We start from the raw sequence: 20,771 nt of genomic DNA on the forward strand, positions 1-20,771 counted from the left end.
CACCTGAGGTCAAGAGTTCAAGACTAGCCTGACCAACATGGCAAAACTCCGTCTCTACTAAAAATTAAAAAATTAGCCGGGCATGGTGGGGTGTGCCTGTAATCCCAGCTACTTGGGAGGCTGAGGCAGGGAGAATCACTTTGGGAGGCAGAGGTTGCCGTGAGCCGAGATCGCGCCATTGCACTCCAGCTTGAGCAACAGAGCGAGACTCCATCTTAATAAATAAATAAATAATACATTTGACATAAAAGTGCACCATAAAAGTTGATCCAAAATGTTCAATATAGTTGGAGTAGAAGTCATGATTAACAAAGATCCTTCAATATTTAGAGAGGTATTACAATTTTGTAACATCACAGATTCTCTTTAGACAAGCCAATTCATCTATGTGATGCTGTTTCAAACTCTGGCAAACAAAAATACAAATACTTCATAATACCTAAAAAAGGAGAAAATTAATTGTGTTTGTTTCACATCAAGCAAGAAATTTTAAGAGTTAAACGTTCGATGCTAAGTAGCTTGATAAAATTAAATGTGGAAACTACCTTCTCTTTGTTGAATAACAATATGAGAACTAAAAAAAAAAAAATTCAGAGAGTTTTCCATGGTACATTAAATGGTATACATTGTCTAAAAGAGAGATTAGCAGAGACCAAAAACCTGGAATCAAATTCCGACTGTGACACTTAAAAACTGTTGTCACGTTAGACCAGTTTTTTAATCTTATTCGTCCCATAAGCAAAACAAAGATACTATAGTAATACCTGCATATCTAGGTTGTTGTGAGAATTAAATCAAATAATATATACAAATTAAAATGTTTACTGCAGGACCTCACATCATAAATAAAACAAATAAATATGCATTCTCATCCCTCAAGAACAGAGTTATTCATAAAATGGATCATTTCCTGAAACCATCTAAGTAAAGATAGTGAGTTTTGTCATTTTCTAAAGAAGGCATTTAGTAAGTTGTCTACACAGGGTTATCAAATGAACGCTAATCTAAGAATTGCAGTTCAATCCCTTCTATTCTGGTGAGTCACACCTTTGAATGCTGTCTGAATGGCACAAAGAGAGATGTGTTTAATTGTCTTAAATTTCTACAAGCCCACCAACTTCACTAAAACTTGTTAGGATAATGGCATTGGCTGAACAGCTTGCCCTTTTGCCTTGATTATTGCTAAGGCTTCAATTTCCCTGGTTTATTACTAAATTCTTGTCTAAATATCAGTGACAGCCATAACTGCCACATTTATAATAATTCAAAAGTATTTTTCCTAATTTTAAACAAATTGTAATTCTCACAAACTAGCAACAGAAAAATTTTAGTTTTACATTCCGTACTACTTAAATGCCAGCTAAAATGGAGTTGACGTCATACAAAATGAGTACTTTAAAAATAACTCTAGAAGCAATTTAAGACAAAACTAACTCACCTGTAATTGCAAGGCTTCCTGATTTTCTAAACCTTCCACAATTGGTGAAAATCGTTCCCTGTTATTTCTTTCTGCTGCTGTTGTTATAGCCCCTAAAAGTTTATCTAGACTGTAGAGAAAAAAGAAGAAACAGAAATGGGAAATACTTCTTATACATACACTATGAGCATAAGTCCTTTCAGTATTCCCTGTTTTCTTTCTGGTATTTGATGTTTATATGTACCATTAGAATTTTTTCAAATTATCATTTGCTTTTTTGATGGAAATTGTATCTTTTCAAATATGCACACATACTGGAATGGCTAAAGCAAGCTAATTAACATATATTGCCTCACATACTTACATGTTTTTGTGGTATGAACAATTAAAGTCTACGCTCTTAGGAAATTTCAAGTATATAACACACTGTTATTAACTACAGTCACTATCACATAAAAGATTTCTTGAACTGATTCCTCCAGTCTAACTGAAAGACCATTACAATATAGGAATTGTATTCCTGTACGCATATTTCTTTAAGTCAAATATTGATAGCTCTAAATAATTTTAGGGTATCAAAAGGAAAATTCGATTTTAAAAACTAACTTTCCTGGGTGACATTAAAAAAAGAATACTTAAGTGATAAACATTAAAATTTAAAGTTTCAGGTTTTGATATTTCATGTGTTAACATTAATTTCACTTAAACATAATATGGCACCTATAATTGTTAACAGTTTATTGAAGCATAAACAGATTGTAATTTTATAATAAAGATCTGGAAAGAGCGATCATTTTCTAAAGAATTTTTTTAAATCAACATTTTTTGACAATGGAAAAAGAGAAAAGACTCTAAAAAGGAAAGCCCAAGTAATTAAAGAAGAATGTATAATTATCTAGCACAAGAAACTTATTAACCTGACCAAAAGTATTGGTAAGTATCTCCATACAATGCCTAAAATAAATCAACTTCTATATAGTATACTACTCTTATCAAATTATATCTGAAATTATAATTAAATCATAACAGTTATACTGGACTACATTGTATTTTATTAATATTGAAAATCTAAGTGATTAAAAATATTTATTACACATGTATAAACTGACTTTTAAAAAAATAAAATCTAAGAATCCTTGCTTTTACACATGTTATCTCATTCTCAGTTTATCATTGAGGTGAGACTAAATATGGTAATATATTTGTTTAGTGTTTGTCTTGGTTTCTGAGGACAGTAGCTAACACTAAACAATATCTCATTTTATTCTAACAGTTATGAGAAAGTCAACATATTGCAACATCCTTAAATCTTCGCATAGTCCTGTTCTGATCTGACTCAAATTGACATTACTACTATCACGCAAAGTGTTCCAAGGAAATATTTTGGTTTGGGTCCTTAGCAGATATTTGATTCTTTATCACAAGGGTTTCTTATAAACTAGACTTATTAATGTCATCAAATCTGAAAGTTTGCTTCTGATTCAGTATTATTTCCAAAAGATGTGATCAAATGCATGTTCAGCAACAACTTGCTGCATTTGGTGGCATATACACACTTTGAATAATTATCAACAACCGCTTTTTTCTTTCTAACAGGTGGGTTTATTTCACGCTACAAATAATTTTCATTTACCATGGCATATAAAGTAAAATACTATTATAAGATAATGCAAAATAAAGGCATCTATTCATATTGTGTGATATGCAGCACAGTGTTTGTGTATGTATGTATGTGTATTTGCCAAAATAACTCTCTGACTTTTGTCCACCGTCTAACAATTGCTGTACCTCCAGCAAAACAAAATTCTGCTTAATCACTTTGAATCCAACTTTCAAGAATTTCCCACTAGGATTCTATCTGTTTAAACTTAGTTTCCACAATATCAACAAAAAAGCCAAAATATAAACAGGCAAGATAAAAATTTCAATCAAAAATTATCTAAAATACTGTTTTCATGAAAGTTATCCAAAGAAACAGAATAAAAGTAGGACTTATTAATTTCCTAAGTGTCATTTTCCATGCAGCAAATATAATAATATAGCAATACTTACATGTTCTCTTCTCCAACAATGCAAATAGCAGAAAGTATTTTTACTATTTCAGTCATCATGTTGGGTTGTTTGGGGTCAATTGCTCTTGCCAATAGTAAAAGACTTCTTTCATCTCCTAGAATCCTTTGTAATCCAAACTAAAAAAATAAACAAAAAACCTTCATTCAGAATGTCTATGGAATATATCTTAAATTTAAAAAAGCAACGTACAACGATCTTCCAAAAACCCATACCCCCACAATGAAGTTCTACCTATTTATATGAATATTCTTCAAATGCAGTTATCTGTCTTTGTTTTTTATATGAAATGACTGCATCTTGGAGTTGTTGCTCCTTGATCAGATATGCTCTCCATTAGCCTGCCCTAAAAATTCCATAAATTTGGAAAAATATGGGAACAATCAGTATTTCTTCAACAAAGAATAACATATAAAGCACATACTGATATGATTTTCTAAAGTAATTCTACTTATGTCATTGGGTCTCCCTGGAGATGTCTGGAATTCGTGGTTAAATTGTCCAATATGTTTGTATGAAAAATTAAGGTGAAGAAAAAGAGAAATTTTTTTTAAAAAGGCTCTTTTGAATACTATATGCCAGTATAAGCCTCAGTATGGATATTCCCATGCCGTCTCTCTCTTATCTTCCCTGATTCACACAGCTGTGCTGCACTACAAACGCTGTGAACCTAAAGAAATGGCACCTGGGTTTTATTAAGTGCCACAAGTCAACTAAGGAGAGAAAACACCATTTTCATTTATTTTCTAAGCATGAGTATCTGTGTGTATGTGTGTGCATGCATGAATTTAATAAATAAGAAATTTTAATGAAAGTCTAAAACTTGAGTTTTCATTACATTAAGAAGGCAATATATTATTTTATCTTTGTCCCACAAAGTATTTTTCAGATTTCTTATAAAATATTTTTGCTTCATTTTACAGTCTAATGGTGAAATTGGATATTTCATCGGAGCAAAATTTCCACTTCAGCTAAACTTTAGTTAATTACCAGCCATATGAATAGTTCCATCAGCCCTAATTTAACTTCTAAAAGAACTCAGAGTGGCAGATGGGGAACATAGCTAAAGCTCTTAAATGTGAGTTTATCACAGGTCATAATAAATACGAAAATATATGGAGATAAGACCAAAAAAAACAAAAAGAAAATGCAAGAAACAAGTCTGGAAAGAAGCAACAAAAACAAAATAGATAAGTATGCATAAAGGTGGCCAGTAGATGATTAAAAGTAATGAATATTAGTGAAAAACACATTTGCAAAACTGAGAGACAATGACCATGCAATTACCAAACTTAATAGCTTTATGAGTCATTGAGACTGAGTGAAATCATTAGGTTTTAAAATTTTTTACTTAATGTTTAAAAGTAGTTTTTAATATATAGAGACACATCAAATATAAAAAAGAAGACATGAAAAATATATCTGGAAAATCATTAATCCAAACATCAGAGCAATATTATAGTACTGGAAGTTAAGAAACAATGGGTTGCTTTTTATGATCCTATTTTTACAGGTATTGGATAAAATAAAGGAGTTTTTGAAGTAGGTAAACTCCATGGGGCCAAAAAATTTGATGTGTAAGTCATTTTGGATAAAAGTTTAATTCCTTGATCTGGACAATTTATTCCAACATGAAGTGAAAAGATTACTGTATATTTTCTATTCTGAATGCATATTTTATGTCTATTGTTTCACAGGTCTGTAATTCAAAAGATCCATTAATCCATGCTCTGATCACCTATGTGCAAGACATTAATGTGGCCTAACTAAAAACATCAATTTTGAATAATCTAAGTCAAATCATAATGCTTTTCGAAACTGCCAAACTCTTAAGAAACTAAGTATTGACAAATCAAAGTATGTCCTGTTTAAAAAAAGGCTCTATAAGAATCTTACTATTATAACTCTCTCTAGTGAGTGTCCTGATTAAAATTACTTAGCATCCTAAACAGCCATGAAAATTGACAACATGAGTCAGTAAGAACTTAGAACAAAGGGTCCTATAGCTAAATTTACAGATGAGGGGACTGATACTCAGGGAGGTCAAGTAATTTTCCAAAGGCCACACAACTTATTAGGAGCAAAGCATGAACTATATCGCCTGAATTCTAGAACTGTGTTATCTTTCCATTATGTCATTGTTTCCCTCGATTAAAGAAAGAGATCCATCTTGAGCTGTGAAGAAGCAATGCGCATTATGTCCTTGTTAGGCATCAGATTCTATTTAACTTTGTAGCCAAGGACTAACAGCCCAGATTTTGAGAAAATCTGTACTAGTAGTGATGGGAATGTTTCTGTAAGAAACTTCCAGAAACAGTACAAATAGCATATAATATTCAGGAGTCTCATGTCCACTAGCAAGCATTCATTGCATATGCTGATATAGTAACATTCTTTGCTGATACATGTATGTTTAATATATAAATACTTATATATATTTCCATAAGCTTGAGACTGTTTATAGATTAACACATAATCTTATTGCATTGGTTATTAATAGCCATATTTTACATTTGGCAAACTTATACTTATTGTTATAATTATTTCTATTATCTATTTTGAGATTATTAAAATACTATGTAAAGGGAATTAGGTAATTAAGTGAATTAGTCAATAGTATTTTATCTATAGGTATGAAGAGGTCATTTCTAAGACAGTAAAACAAATAGTTTATAGAAAAAATACTGTAACTTCATAACCTGAGTAAAGCCTAATTTTAGAAAAAAAAACCATTGTCTAAAATTCATAGGGTCCCTTATAATACAACTAGTATTATACATATACATAAAAAGCCCTGCAATTTTTCAGAGATGTTTTATATGTATGTAAACTTGCTGACATTAATAAAACATAAAAAAAAGAGAAATCTCAATCTTACAATGTTCTTAGCAAACAAGTCAACCCATCCTTATAATTTTCCTTTTCAATAGAATAGAAATTCTCTGTATGGAAACATATTCAACAAACCACATTTAAATTTTCCTACTACCATTAAAGAAAAAGCATTATTACCTAAATTGGGAACAACACTAATTCATTTGCATGATTTCAAAAACCCAACAATAAATATTTTGTGAAGCAAAGTATAACTTTCATTTAAGTATTACTTAAATATTATGAGGATTTGCATCATAAGGCCCCTTTTGTAAAGTGAACAAGCATTCACTATTTTGTTCATTTCTTTTTTTTTTTTTCCCCATGTTTTCTGAACATTTAGTACTATAAAATCAAAAAGACCTCTGTTCACATGAAAGAAATTATCGGAGGAATAAACAGAATAAGAATCAGACACAGCATTTCTAAACTATAGACAAGAGTCAAATACACTTTTTCCAGTCATTTTTTTTTTTTCTGTTTCATTGACTAGCTCACCCTCCTGAGGAAATTAGCAGCATTGACAATGGAAAGTACTGTTTTATCTATCTTCCCTATGTGAAAGCAATATATTTGAATAGAAGAAACAATGGAATAGGGCTCCATTTTTGAACAGACTTAGATCTATAGAAGTTATATCATCCCTGAAATCCTCTGGTTGCTGTAGAGAACTTCTTTGGTTAAACTGAAATATCAGCATAGAAATTTTTTTTAAAAATTGACAGAAAACTAACAATAGCTAACATTTTGGAAAATTAAACATCAAATTTATCTTTTATATATGGTTTCAAATGCATATTTAACCTCACTGTAAAATTTTATAAATACTTATTATTTATAAGCCTGTAATAACTAGCCTATAATTAATTAATACAGCAGAAACAAAAGTAAAAAATAGGTACGGGGTGGGGAAGAGGATTAGGGAAAAGAGTCAATGCATGCCGGGCTTATTACTTAGGTGATGGGTCGATTTGTGCATCAAACCACCATGGCACATGTTCACCTATGTACATGTATCCTGGAACTTAAAAAAATAATTTAAAAAATTTTGTTCATTTCATACTTTCATAGTGTTAGGCAAGTTCTCACCTTTTGTGACGGGGCAGAAATAAACACTACTTACCTTATTATTCATAAATGCTTTGAGGCATTGAATAAGTTTATACTGATTCTTCTTGTCAATATTTTCTTGCCTAAATAAAAGAAAAATGTATATTATGTTGTGCTGAAACATTTCCCCTTTGGTGATTTTATTTTTAATGTTTATTCTTACTGTTTTTTGTCCAGAAGCTTTTCCAGCTCATCTAATAAGAGTCCAAGACCTTCATGGCCAAAGTTGTTAACCCAGCTAAAAATTGAACAAAAAATTAGATGTATAAGTTAGTAATTTTAAAACATTAAATATCCAAGATAAAATTTCAGTTTTCAAATCTCATTATTCTGTCTCAATATTGCCTGTCTTTATTTTTTCAATTCCCACTGCTTCAAGTATTGACTCTATGAGGATGACTCAGTGATCTTTACCTCAATCCTAGACTTCTCCACATTTTAGACTGCCCATTACACAGCACTGCCTTGGTTGTTTCACCAGCATGACATACTTAAGCATGAATTTACAAGCTGAATTCATCTTTCCCTGTCTCCATACCCCGAAGTCAACTTATCTTCCACTCTTTGATACTGTATTAATAACATCACTACCCTTTAAATTCTTCAGACTTGAAATACTGGCATAATTATTTGATGCCCCATTTCTTTCACCTTTGCATGTATTCTATTTATTCATTCAACAAATATTTGTTGAGTGTCTACAAAGTTCCAAGCATGTTCTAGGTGAGAGAGATACGTAACAGGCAACAAAATTAGGCAACTAGCCTCACGGAATTTACTGTCTAGAGATAGGGAGACAGTGAACAAATAACTAACTATATACTAAATGTAAAAATTGCTTTGATGCAATGAAGAAAAATAAACCTTGGAAAATAGAATGACAGGAGTGGCAGGTTGCTATTTTTCATTGTGTGATCAGGAAAGATTCTTTGATAAGGTTAGGTATTTCAGTAGAACCTTGAAGAATGTGAGGACTTTCCAAGTAGAAGGATTAAGGGCAAACTGGGTCGTGAGGCATTAGCTAGTGTGTTTAGAATGTTCCAGGAACTGTGAGGAGACCCATGTGGCAGGAGCTGAGTAAGTAAGTTTAGGAGATTGGCTGGACATAAAGTCTCCTGTATGGCAGAAGGCTGAAACACTGCTAATGTAGAGCTTGGTTTGACTTTCTGGCATCCAGTCACAAATATTCTACTTCTACTTCTAGAATGGCTCGTCCAAATGGCTCCTTTCTTCCTTCCCAATGCCTGTGCTAACATTCTAGTTTAGCCCTAGTTATCTTTCCTTTAATAAGCCTGGAGACTCCCAACTGGTGATTCCCCAACTTCATTCTTTTCTTTGAATCATTTTATAAAATGACAGATTAAATTGCCCTTAACCAAAGTTTTCTGTCCAAAAATTTCCCCCGGACTACCTAATACATTTTAAATCCTTTGGCTCAACATTCTGATGTAGCCTCAATCCACCTTTCCAGCCTCAGGCCTTTAAGCACATGTGCCAATAAAATGAGATAAATTATTATTGCTGGAGCCCACCTTGCAGCTTCCTCATGTTAGCTCATTTATTCTTTCTTCCCAGAAGGTAACCTCAACTCCATCTCTCCCAACTATTTAAAACTAAAATTGGCTGTTTTAAGTCATTAATGTTTTCCCCCGTAATTCCTCCGATCAAATGAGTTCTTTTTCCTTAAAATCTCCATGTAATATTTATCTTTTACTGCTTGACATAATCATAATGATTCTTGCCATATGTCTTACCTACCCCTTTGGCATGTAAATTCTCTAAAGAGAGTTATATCATTTCATTAATATTTCTATCTTTCATAGTGTTTAGCAAGGTAGTTCATATATAGCCACTAAATATTTATATTAAATAGAGTCAACACTAAATAAATATTTGCTAATTTAAATTTAATTAAATTTACTGGCTTGCATGGTTAATAGGATAAGCAATCTCATACTACCCAAGAACATCATAAACATAAATCAATATATAGACTTCTGTGAAATAATAACATCTATGCTGTATATATTTAAACCATTCCATTCCAGTCTTTATCCATTTCATAGCTACCTAAGGTAAATCTTACCAACAAAGCAGAGACTGAAATTTTTAAGGGGATATGAGAGACATCACTGAAGAAAATATACTTTTAAAATAGCTCATATTCAGAACCAATCGCCATCCACAATATACATAGAAGCTCATTTTAAACAAATTCTGCTTTAATTTCCATAATGGAAACAAGAAAAAATCAATATGGCATTGTAATGATAATTGGCAACAAGCTACTGTTCAATTGAGGCATGTAATCATCTAGTGCAATGAGCTATTTTCTCTAAAGGCTCGATAATCAGTGAGGTGGTGGTAGAGGGATAAAGGGACATCAGCTTTAAGTATAATATATTCTATTTAATTTATCATAGAGAAAAATCAGAAGATATCATTACAGCACACTGTACCCCACAATAACCTTTACATAATAGGAATTCTGAACAAATTTTTATATAGTCCTCAATATCCGCTTTGGCATTTGGGAAGATGAAATAATCCATGATTTCTTTAAATTTACCACAAATTGTTTTAAAAATTCTGAATTTTACTCATATTCTCTTTATGCCTACTGCTATTAAAATTATTAGGGTTATTTCTTTCTTGGTCTAGGGAAGCATGATTCACAAGAACATGATTCATATTTGTTCCATTGAAATCAGTCACCCACACATCCCCTGTTTCAAATGGTGCAGTTTATGGTACTTTGGTTTTATTCAGGGAAAATTACTATTTTTCTTTAAAAAAAAAATAAGATACAATCATACAACTTAAGTGTGAGGAGGCAGGGCCTATTATTGCAAACTAGACAGGGAAAAGTCTTAAATGAGAATATTTTAGGCCAATGGGCAGAGGAGGCCTAGTAAGAGTCTTTAAAACTTTTAAAGTAGAGAGAATGGGAGCCTGAAATGAGCCCGTTGCTAAGGGGATAAAATAATTATGTACGATGACGATACTCAAGAGGTTAAAAGGAAAGGGATGTGGCTAGACATAACTTTGTTTCCTTTTTCTCTTGCCAGCACCACCATTTCTCTGCCTTTCAGGCATCAAACACTGTGAACTCCAGCCAAGCACTTACTGTTTTACTGCTTCTCTTTCTCTTTCTTTCTCTCTCTCTTTTTTTCTCTCTTTCTTTCTTATATACAATAGAGTATACTGATTTCAGCCAATACAAAAGTGGCCATGAAATGAGGAGGCAGTTTAAAAACAAAATGTTGGCTCCTGTATGTGAGCATGTGGGTTGAAATTCTGACACTGAAACACTAGAAGTAAGCATAAATGAAGGGTTCTCAAAGTGTGCACTCCAAATCGGCAGCATTGACATCATCTGGGAACTTGTTAGAAACGAAAATGCTTGTGCCTTACCTCAGACCTACTGAATCAGTAGCTGGGAGGAAGACAGAAATGTATGTTTTCACTAATTCTCCTGGCGAATCTGATGCTTGCTCAAATTTGAGAACCACTGGCATGGAACAATGGATTGCGGAGAAGTAGGGGAAGCCTTTCTCAGGCAAGACTCAGGCTCAGAACTCAAGGCTGCTTTATATGCCCACCCAACCATACTGTGCCCTCCCAGTGCCACAGGACACAGATCAAGAATCCAGTTGAAACAGATATATTTGGTATATTTCATGGAGTATGCAAATTCCAACTCTGAGTTATTTAGTACTAACTGGAACATCTAGAATGATAAGAATACAGTTGATGACCTGATTTAAAATCTTACTCAGAGATTACAGACAAAGACATAAAATTTTCTGCACTATCTCAGCCCAAAATAAGAAACTGATATTTCTCATGGACCTTACATTTATGAGGGACACAGAAGAGGCAGAGAATAATGAAGAACCAAACAGAAGGAAAAACAGGGGAGGAAAATGACTCTTTATAATTTTCATAACCAACCCAAACATGAGTTATTTTTTCTTTCCATTTTACTGAGGTATGATTTACAGATAGTAAAATTTATCATTTTAACAAATGTATAGTCATGTAACCACCAATACAAATAAGATATAAAACGTTTCCATCACCCTAAAATATTCCCTCATTCCCCTTTGCAGTCAATCCCTTTTCCCTACTCTCAGAATCCTGGCAACTGCTTATCTGATTTGGGTCCCTACAGTTTTGTGCTTGCCAGAACATCATTACAAACGGAATTGTACAGTTTTCAAATTTGTGTTTGGCTTCTTTTACTTAGCATAAATATTATGATATTCAACCATTTCGTTGCATGTATTAGTATTCCATTCCTTGTTACTGTATGAATATGCCACAATTTGTTTATCTATTAATTAGTTGATGAGCATTTCAGTTGTCTCCAGGTTTTGATGATTATGAATAGAGCTGATATAAACATTGACATGTAAGTATCTGTGTAAGCATGCATTTATTTCTGTTAAAAAATACCTAGGAGTGGAATAGCTGGGTCTTATGGTAAGTATATGTTTAACTGTTTAAAAACTACTTTCCAAAGTGGCTATGTCATTTGGCACTCCTTCAGCAAAATATCACAGTTCTAATTGCCCCAAATCCTTGTCAGTCTTTTTAAGTTTAGCCATTCTGAAAATTGTTTCTAGGTAAAGAAACTGAGATGCAAAGTATTTAAGTAACTTCCCAAACATCACTCAACAAGTAAGTAGCAGTTCTAGGCCTCAAATCCATATCTGACTCCTAAGTACATGCTTATTTCAACCACGTCCCTAGAAATTACTAAAACAGGACCAGTACACAATTTTCTACAACATCTAGCTAATAGCTCCAATACTTTGCTTAAGAAGAATTAGTGGTGTTACAGAAGAGTTTATACCTACATATCTATGCCTAGACAGACAAACATATGTTTCATTATTTAACAGCTTAGTTCATTTATTTAGATAGGATAAGTACTTTTCAATACATGTTTTTATTGTTTTTTAAAGTCCTGAGTATCATAAGAAATCTAAAAAATACTGTTAAGGAAAGATACCTGGAGACTTCAACTAAAATTTTCAGTCGAGATTTAGGTAAGGTAGTTTATCAGAAAGAATAGGTCCAAAATGTAGCTTACACTATCTCTTTTTTGATGGGCTATATAAGTCCACGATCTCACTTTTTAAGGTATTAACATATTGGTGATTTTGGGTTATCAAGTTACCTAAGTTAAAGAACTGTCTTAACATGCTACACATCCAAGTTGACATTTGTGGTCACATATCAGGAGACCAAGTGGAACAAATGAACCACCCAAACAAAAACAATAGACCAGTCAGGAAGATTAATGTTTGAGTGAGCCAGCAGCCAAGATTATATCTGGAGACTGAAAAGGAAGCCAGGAAGCTTATACTGGGAACAAGAGGTCTGAATCACAGTGAGAGAGCATTTTCCAACCCTACGTAAAAAAAGTTTGGCTGTATCTGTCAGGGAGGCTAACCTCTGTTACGCTGCTCAAGAAGCTAAAAATTAAAGCCTTTTTTCCAAGTTCACCCAAAAATCAAGAAAACATTCCATCATCCATCAATGGATTATTCTGTGGGGCCATATAGCTGCATGGCTAAATGCATAAGCTTTAGAGGAAAACAGATCTAGGTTCTAATCTCATCTCTACAAATTCTAGCTGTGCTACTTTTGATAATATACATAAATTTTCTAAGCTTGTTTTTTTATTTTCAAAATAGGGATGAGAATACTACCTATACCCCATGAAGTCTTTGTGACTATTAAATGAAATAATGTATATAAAACATCACAATAAAGCCATCAAGAAATTTTTGGAAAAGGTTAAAAACCAAAAATCTGAATGTTGTTTGAATCTTCTAGTCTAAAATGCAGTATGAATTTTAGGCATTAATTAAAGAATCCTTTTCCACAGTATTAACACAACTTTTAATCACTTAATGAAAATTACATTAATTTTTATAAAACATGCAGATGACTAAAATACTAAACTTACTCTATTGACTTGTTTAAAAATAAGACTGCGGCATAGTGTCATGCCTATCATCTCAGCTATTCAGGAGGCTGAAACGGGGGGATCATTTGAGCCCAAGAGTTTGAGGCCAGATGGGGCAACATAGTGGGACCTTGTCTCTAAAAAAAATTTTTTTTAAGACTTTAAAATTTAAATATTTGGTACTCATATTACCTCATGTGTTTTAACCGGTCACTATTCAATTTTGTGTATACTTAATTCTAATTGTATTTAGTATGGCCAATTCACATCAGAATAGATATGGAAATTACAATGGTGAGGGAGAGAGAATTTTTAGTTCATGTATAATGCTGACAGAATTATATCAAAAATATATTGAAGTTTTAAAACAGAAACCTATCTCAAGCCTTTAGAACTTCTAAGGCCATTATTTTTAAAGGACCCACTTACACTGATCAGCATGATCGAAGGAAAGAAAATCTTACATTTAATGAAGGTATCAGAAGATTCAATTAACCCTAACTAAGAGAAAGCAGTATTTTCCCCTCTCTAGCTCTTCAGGGCAAAGCAAAATGAGAAAAATTTTCTATAAATGTACCTATTGAAGGAGAGAATAAGATTCTTGTAAAGAATTCTCACAGATTCTTATAAAGGGCATTTCACAGTTTCCCAAAACCTCAACTTTTCTCCCATAAATTAGAGATTCAGACTCTGAATTATTTAGTTACATTTCACTTAAATATAAAGTAAAACCAAAGATGTAATGAACAGATGAGTTCAGTATGCTATATACAATGAAGACATAATAGAAAATAGTGACTGCATGCCCATCAATGATTAGATTATCCAAATTAACATCTATTGTTCAAAAGGGTTAAAGCTAAAATTAGAAACTTCTATACTGAATCCCATAAGCTGTAAAGGCAATTGGTCTCATGTGAAGGAGTCCAATATTAGTCATGTCATCCCTTTATCACTGTTTGTGCAGTGCTAAAGGCTAGTATAGAGGGTTATGTGTTCTGTACAAAGGATTTTATTTCCCTCTAATGGTGTTCTATTCCCATGTGTAATCTCAAACTACAACCTGAATCACTGGAACATCAAATAAAATGAATGATAGTTCAGAGTTTCTTGGGGGAATTCAGAAAGTTGGTAAAATTATAACATGTGAAACAACTAATTCAAAGGGTTGAGGAGACTTTAAATATTATCTTGAGTGGTGGGTTTTTTCTTTTTTTCTTTTACAGGAAAACATCTCACTTTAACACCAATATTGCTACTGTAATGTTTTTTAATGCAACTAAAACCAAATCTTAGTTGTATACACTTATGGAAAGAAAGAGTTCCATGTGAATAAAACCAGTATGTAGCCCAACATAAACAGTATCATGCATTCAGTCCATGGATCAAATCTGCATAAACAGTAACCAAGAAAATCTGAGTATTTTCCGCATCTTTAAAGGAAAATTTGTTCGGCTAAATAAACATCATAGATAGCTCCACTGTCAATATAAATACCCACTAAAATATATATAAACAGATATAATATATATACGAATTTGTATACACTACAACTGACTTGGTCTTAGATCCATAAAAACATATATGTTCACTCAGGTTTCTCTACATGAAAGCAAAGACAATAACTTTGGGCATTTGAATGTCCTTGAAAACTATTCATCATCAGAGGTATCCACGAGATACCTCTGACCAATTATAAAATATCTATTTGATGTAACACTGCCATTTTCAGACATTTGTGCATAAACCTTTGAAGCCTGACAGTCACTGATCATTTATTTCATGTGACTTACAGAAAGCTTGAATGCATCAGTTTACCAGCTCTACCTCTGAGTGGTTTTGACTTCAATGTTGTGATAGATTACAATTTCCTTAGAAATGCCAATGAAGACATTCCATCTTTCTCCCCGGCTGCGTTTATTCTATCAGTCTTACTGCAAAAATCCTACTCTGTTTCATGCCACTCATCCATTTTTAGGAGTTCATTACAAAGTAGGAAATGTGCATTCTTTCTAGCTGTTTATATTACACAAAGACAAATTCCTCTTACATATTTACAAAATAATTTTAAATGCTCTAGTTACATATAAACATCTCTTGAGGGCAATAGTTTAAGCAAACACACTCTCTAATAGGATAAAAGTTCTTTATTCAATAAAATCAATTTCGTAAGCTGTCTAAGTTACTTTGGAGATAGTCTAAAAAATGGCTAATGCCCAAATCTATCCGAATGCCTAACAGGCTAACAATCAATAATATTTTCCTCCCCACCTTCCTTTAAACATTATTATTAGAAAAGTATAAGAGAAGGTCTTGCTTCAAAGTAACGATGGGGAAAAATTACCAAAAAATTTGAATGACAATGAAAATAGACTCTTCAATCTACAATCAACAGGGGAAGCAAAGGGAAAGAGTATTCCAAATATTCAAGTAAAAGCTACTCACACGTTATATCTTCTTCAGATGTTTGAAATAGTAGATATAATTATGTTAGGACACTTACTAAAGATGCCTTCTTAGTAACAGAACCAGTCAAACTAATAATAAAATGTTAACTTCCACAAGAAAAATGTATTGGTTTATTTTCCTAAGATAAGTAATACAGTTAAAATTCTATCACGCACACCACAGGACGTCCAATTTCATTTAGTTTAGTGGAATTTTGTTAAAATAAACTTATTTCAAAAAATCACATTCCAATCTATAAGCCCTGCAAATGAAACAGAACTGACACCAAGTTTATGTCACGAATAAAGTAAGAAGTTATTTGAATGTATCGAAGAAACATAGAGGCATTAGCATATACCACCCGCACATATTATTTTTTCCTAAACCAATTTGTATGTTATACTATCTGACTTTGGTGGGCAGCAGAGAAATTAAGTGAATTTTTTTTTTCACAGTAACAGGGGTAAGGAGAGTTGAAGGGTAATTGCTATTTGATGAGTGAACAACAGAAATGCAACAGTCCTTCTCACCTACCAGGTGCAGTGCCAAAAACACATAATTAAAGACTCATTACAGAGTGTGATAGCTACGTAGACAAAGATCAAAGAAATTTAATGTTCACAGATATTTTTAGCACCAGATAATTGAAACCAAACCTAAAAAGAAAATCATTTTCTTGGGTCCTCATTGTACATGTCAAAAACATTTTAGCAAGTCCAAATGTTCTTTTTCCTCAGAATGTTATCTGTAATAGGTATTGCTTTAGTCTTTGTTTGTTTTTATATAATATTTTAAAATCCATTCCTCCTAACACTGAGAAAGATACTGTGGAGATTATATGTTCTTCAGTGTGTACATACATACATTCTTAACCATGGTGAAATATGTGTTTTTTTGAATTTATATTTAATTTTATTGACAAATAAAAACTGTATACATTTATACTGTACAACATGATGTTTTGACACATGCATACACTGTGAAATGGGTAAATCAAAGTAATTAACATAGGAATTACCTCACATACTTGATTTTATTTGTTATGAGAACACTTAAAAATCTTCTCTCTCAGGACCAACAAGAAGATACTACAATCCTACTTTTATATGCACCTAACACTGGAGCTCCCAGATTTATGAAACAATTACTACTAGACCTAAGAAATGAAATAGACAGCAACATAGTGAGTGGGAGACTTCAATATTCCACCAACAGCACTACACAGACCATCAAGACAGAAAGTCAACAAAGAAACAATAGACATAAACTATAACCTAGAACAAATGGACTTAACAGAAATCTACAGAACATTCTTCCAAACAACTGCATAATATACACTCTTCACATCAGCACATGGAATATTCTCCAAGATAGATCATCTGATAGGGATAGGCCACAAAATAAGTTTCAATAAATTTAAGAAACTCAAAATCAGATCAAGCATCTTCTCAGAACACAGTGGAATAAAACTGGAAATCAACTGCAAAAGGAACCCTCAAAACTATGCAAATACATGGAAATTTGTCTGGTCTTGAATGATTTTTGGGTTAACAATGAAACCAAGATGGAAATTTAAAACATATTTGGAAAGAATGGTACTAGTGACACATGTTATCAAAACCTCTGTTATACGGCAAAAGCAGTGTTAAGAGGAAAGTTTACAGTGCTAAATGTCTATATCAAAAAGTCTGAAAAAGCACAAATTGACAACCTAATGTCACACCTCAAGTAACTAGAGAAACAAGAACAAACGAAGGCCGGGCGCAGTAGCTCACAGCTGTAATCCCAGAACTTCCGGAGGCCAAGGCGGGCAGATCACTTGAGGCCAGGAGTTCGAGACCAGCCTGGCCAACATGGCGAAACCCTATCTCTACTAAAAATACAAAAATTAGTTGGGCATGGTAGTGCATCCCTGTAGTTCCAGCTACTTGGGAGGCTGAGGCACAAGAATCGCTTGAACCTGGGAGGTGGAAGTTGCAGCACTGAGCCGAAATTGAACCACTGTACTCCAGCCTGGGTGAACTTGTCTCAAAAAAAATAAAAATAAAAATAAAAATAAATAAATAAAAAAAAGAACAGACAAAACCCAAAGCTAGAAGAAAAGAAATAGCAAAGATCAGAGCAGAACTAAATGAAATTCAAACAACAACAAAAATACAAAAGATAAATGAAACAAAAAGCTGGTTCTTTGAAAAGATAAAATTGATAGACCATTAGCGAGATTAATGAAGGAAAGAAGAGAGAAGATCCAAATAACCTCAATTAGAAATGAAACTGGAGACATTATAACTGATACTACAGAAATACAAAAGATCATTCAAGACTACTATGAAGACCTTTATACACATAAACTAGAAAATCTAGAGGAAATGGATAAATTCCTGGAAACATACAACCCTACTAGATTTAATCAGGAAGAAACACAAACTCTGAACAGACCAATAACAAGCAAGGAAATAGAATCAGTAACAAAAAAAAAAAAATTGTCAACAAGAAAAAGTCCAGGACCAGATGGACTCACAACTGAATTCTACCAGACATTCAAAGAAACATTTTTTACCAATCCTACTGAAACTATTCCAAAAGAGAAAGAGGGAATCCTCTCTGAATGTTTCTATGAAGCCAGTATCACCCTAATACCAAAACTAGGAAAGGACATAACAAAAAAGAAAACTGCAGACCAATATCCCTGGTGAACACTGATGCAAAAATCCCCAACAAAATACTAGCTAACTGAATGCAACAGCATATCAAAAACATAATATATCATGATCAAGTGGATTTCATCCCAGGGATGAATAGTTTAGCAAGAATAGATTAGCATAAGCAAGTCAATAGATGTGACAAATCACATAAACAGAATTAAAAACAAAAACCATATGATCATCTCAATAGATGCAGAAAGAGCATTTGATAAAATCCACCATCCCTTTATGATAAAAATCCTCAAGAAACTAGGCACAGAAGGGACTTCCCTCAAAGTAATAAAAGCCATATAAGACCAACCCAAAGCCAACATCACACTGAATGGGTAAAAGTTGAAAGCATTCCCCCTGATAACTGGAAAAAGACAAGGATTCCCACTTCACCATTTCTATTTAACACAGTACTGGAAGCCCCAGCCAGAGCAATCAGGCAAGAGAAAGAAATAAAGAGCATCCAAATTGGAAAAGAGGAAATTAAACTGTCACTGTTTGCTGATGATATGACTGTATACCAAGAAAACCCTAAAGACTCATCCAAAAGGCTTCTGATAAATGAATTCAGTAAAGTCTCAAGTTACAAAATCAATGTACACAAATCAGTGGCACCAAGCGGAGAGTCAAATGAAGAACTCAACCCTCTTTACAACAGCTGCAAAACAAAAACAAACAAACAAAAAAACGCTTAGGAATACTTACCCAAGGAGGTAAAAGATCTCTATAAGGAAAACTACAAAACACTGCTGAAAGAAATCATAGGTGACACAAACACATGGAAACACATCCCATGCTCGTGGACGGGTAGAACCAATATTGTGAAAATGACCGTGCTGCCAAATGCAATCTATAAATTCATTGCAATTTCCATCAAAATACCATCATTACTCAAAGTAGGTGGGGGGAGGTTGAGAGGTGGGTGAGAGATAAAAGACTACATATTGGGTACAATGTACACTGCTTGGGTGATGTGTGCACTAAAATCTCGGAATTCAACACTATAGAACTCATCCATGTAACCAAAAGCCACCTGTACCCCCAAAACTATTGAAATTTTAAAAATAATATTTTTAAAATTTCTTCTCTTAGCAATTTTCAAGAATACAATATATCGTTATTAACTATAGCCGCCATGATGTACAATCAATCTCTTGAACTTACACCTTCTGTTTGTATCCTTTGACTAACATAAATACAATGAATATTCAAAATCCTTAATAATCCCCCACTAAACAACTTGTTAAGGCTTTTATCCAAGACAAAATAAGCCAAATCCGCTATTATTTTTCTTATATCATAGTGATATAAATCATCTAAAGCAATAACAACACAATAATAACAAATACATACATGACATACAAACAAAACATTTGTAGAATAAATGCAGTATAAAGTCCCTAAGAGATATCAGCCTTCTGTTATCATCAACCTGGCTTGTACCTATTTTCAGAAAACTCTAGAAATATAGCTACACCTAAAAGATATGCATTTATACTTGCTAAGTATTTCCAAACATATAAATGCTTTTTAAAGAAAGCATGTCTTAATTGCTGAAATAACTTTGGCCTTATTAGTTAAAAGTCAAAACAAACAAACAAAATTTTAATTAACAACATGGATTTTCCTTCATTTACAAAGAAACCTCCATGAAAGAACGCACACCAATAAGGGTAGCTTTTCTGGTTGTGAAATAAAATAAGTTACTCCATTTTGTAGATGAAGAAACCAAAGAAGGTTAGTGACTTGTCTTAGAACATAGAGCTTCCTAATAGGAAAACAATAGAATCCAGCACTTCTCAATTCCTATATACTTCTCATTAAACTATATTGTCAACAACTAACATAAAAATCCTTAGTTAGAGGTTACAAGATTTTAGTTATTTTCCTTTCACGAACAAATATTGGATAAAAGTTAAAATATATTTAAAAATATCACCATTGCTTATATGTAGAAGTAAAAACAATACCAATGAGGTGGTTTTCATCTTTTTAATTATTAATTTTGGGTTGCATCATCAAGGCATGGGATACTTTAAATAATAAAGACATCAGAAATGTCCAAAAATATATACTTTCTGTTTTTCATGTACCAGTGGATAAAATATTGAGCCATATCGTATTATAATTTACGACTACTGGCTGTAGACACGTCAATGATATACCCGTAAATACC

The 20,771-nt window shown here is 32.8% G+C and overlaps 1 protein-coding gene across 1 annotated transcript in view; it reads right to left on the bottom strand.

The window, feature by feature from the left end:
- DIAPH2 (diaphanous related formin 2) overlaps positions 1-20,771 on the bottom strand; it is a 904,603-nt gene that overhangs the window by 678,076 nt on the left and 205,756 nt on the right. The window contains exons 7-10 of the mRNA XM_073013533.1: positions 7,635-7,709; positions 7,485-7,554; positions 3,470-3,606; positions 1,439-1,547 (exon numbers count right to left, since the gene is read on the bottom strand). Of these exons, the coding sequence (XP_072869634.1) occupies positions 1,439-1,547; positions 3,470-3,606; positions 7,485-7,554; positions 7,635-7,709 (391 nt within the window). The remainder of the gene's footprint in view (positions 1-1,438; positions 1,548-3,469; positions 3,607-7,484; positions 7,555-7,634; positions 7,710-20,771) is intronic.

The sequence above is a fragment of the Chlorocebus sabaeus genome, chromosome X (genome assembly GCF_047675955.1).
Source record: "Chlorocebus sabaeus isolate Y175 chromosome X, mChlSab1.0.hap1, whole genome shotgun sequence".
NCBI classification, from domain to species: Eukaryota; Metazoa; Chordata; class Mammalia; order Primates; family Cercopithecidae; genus Chlorocebus; species Chlorocebus sabaeus.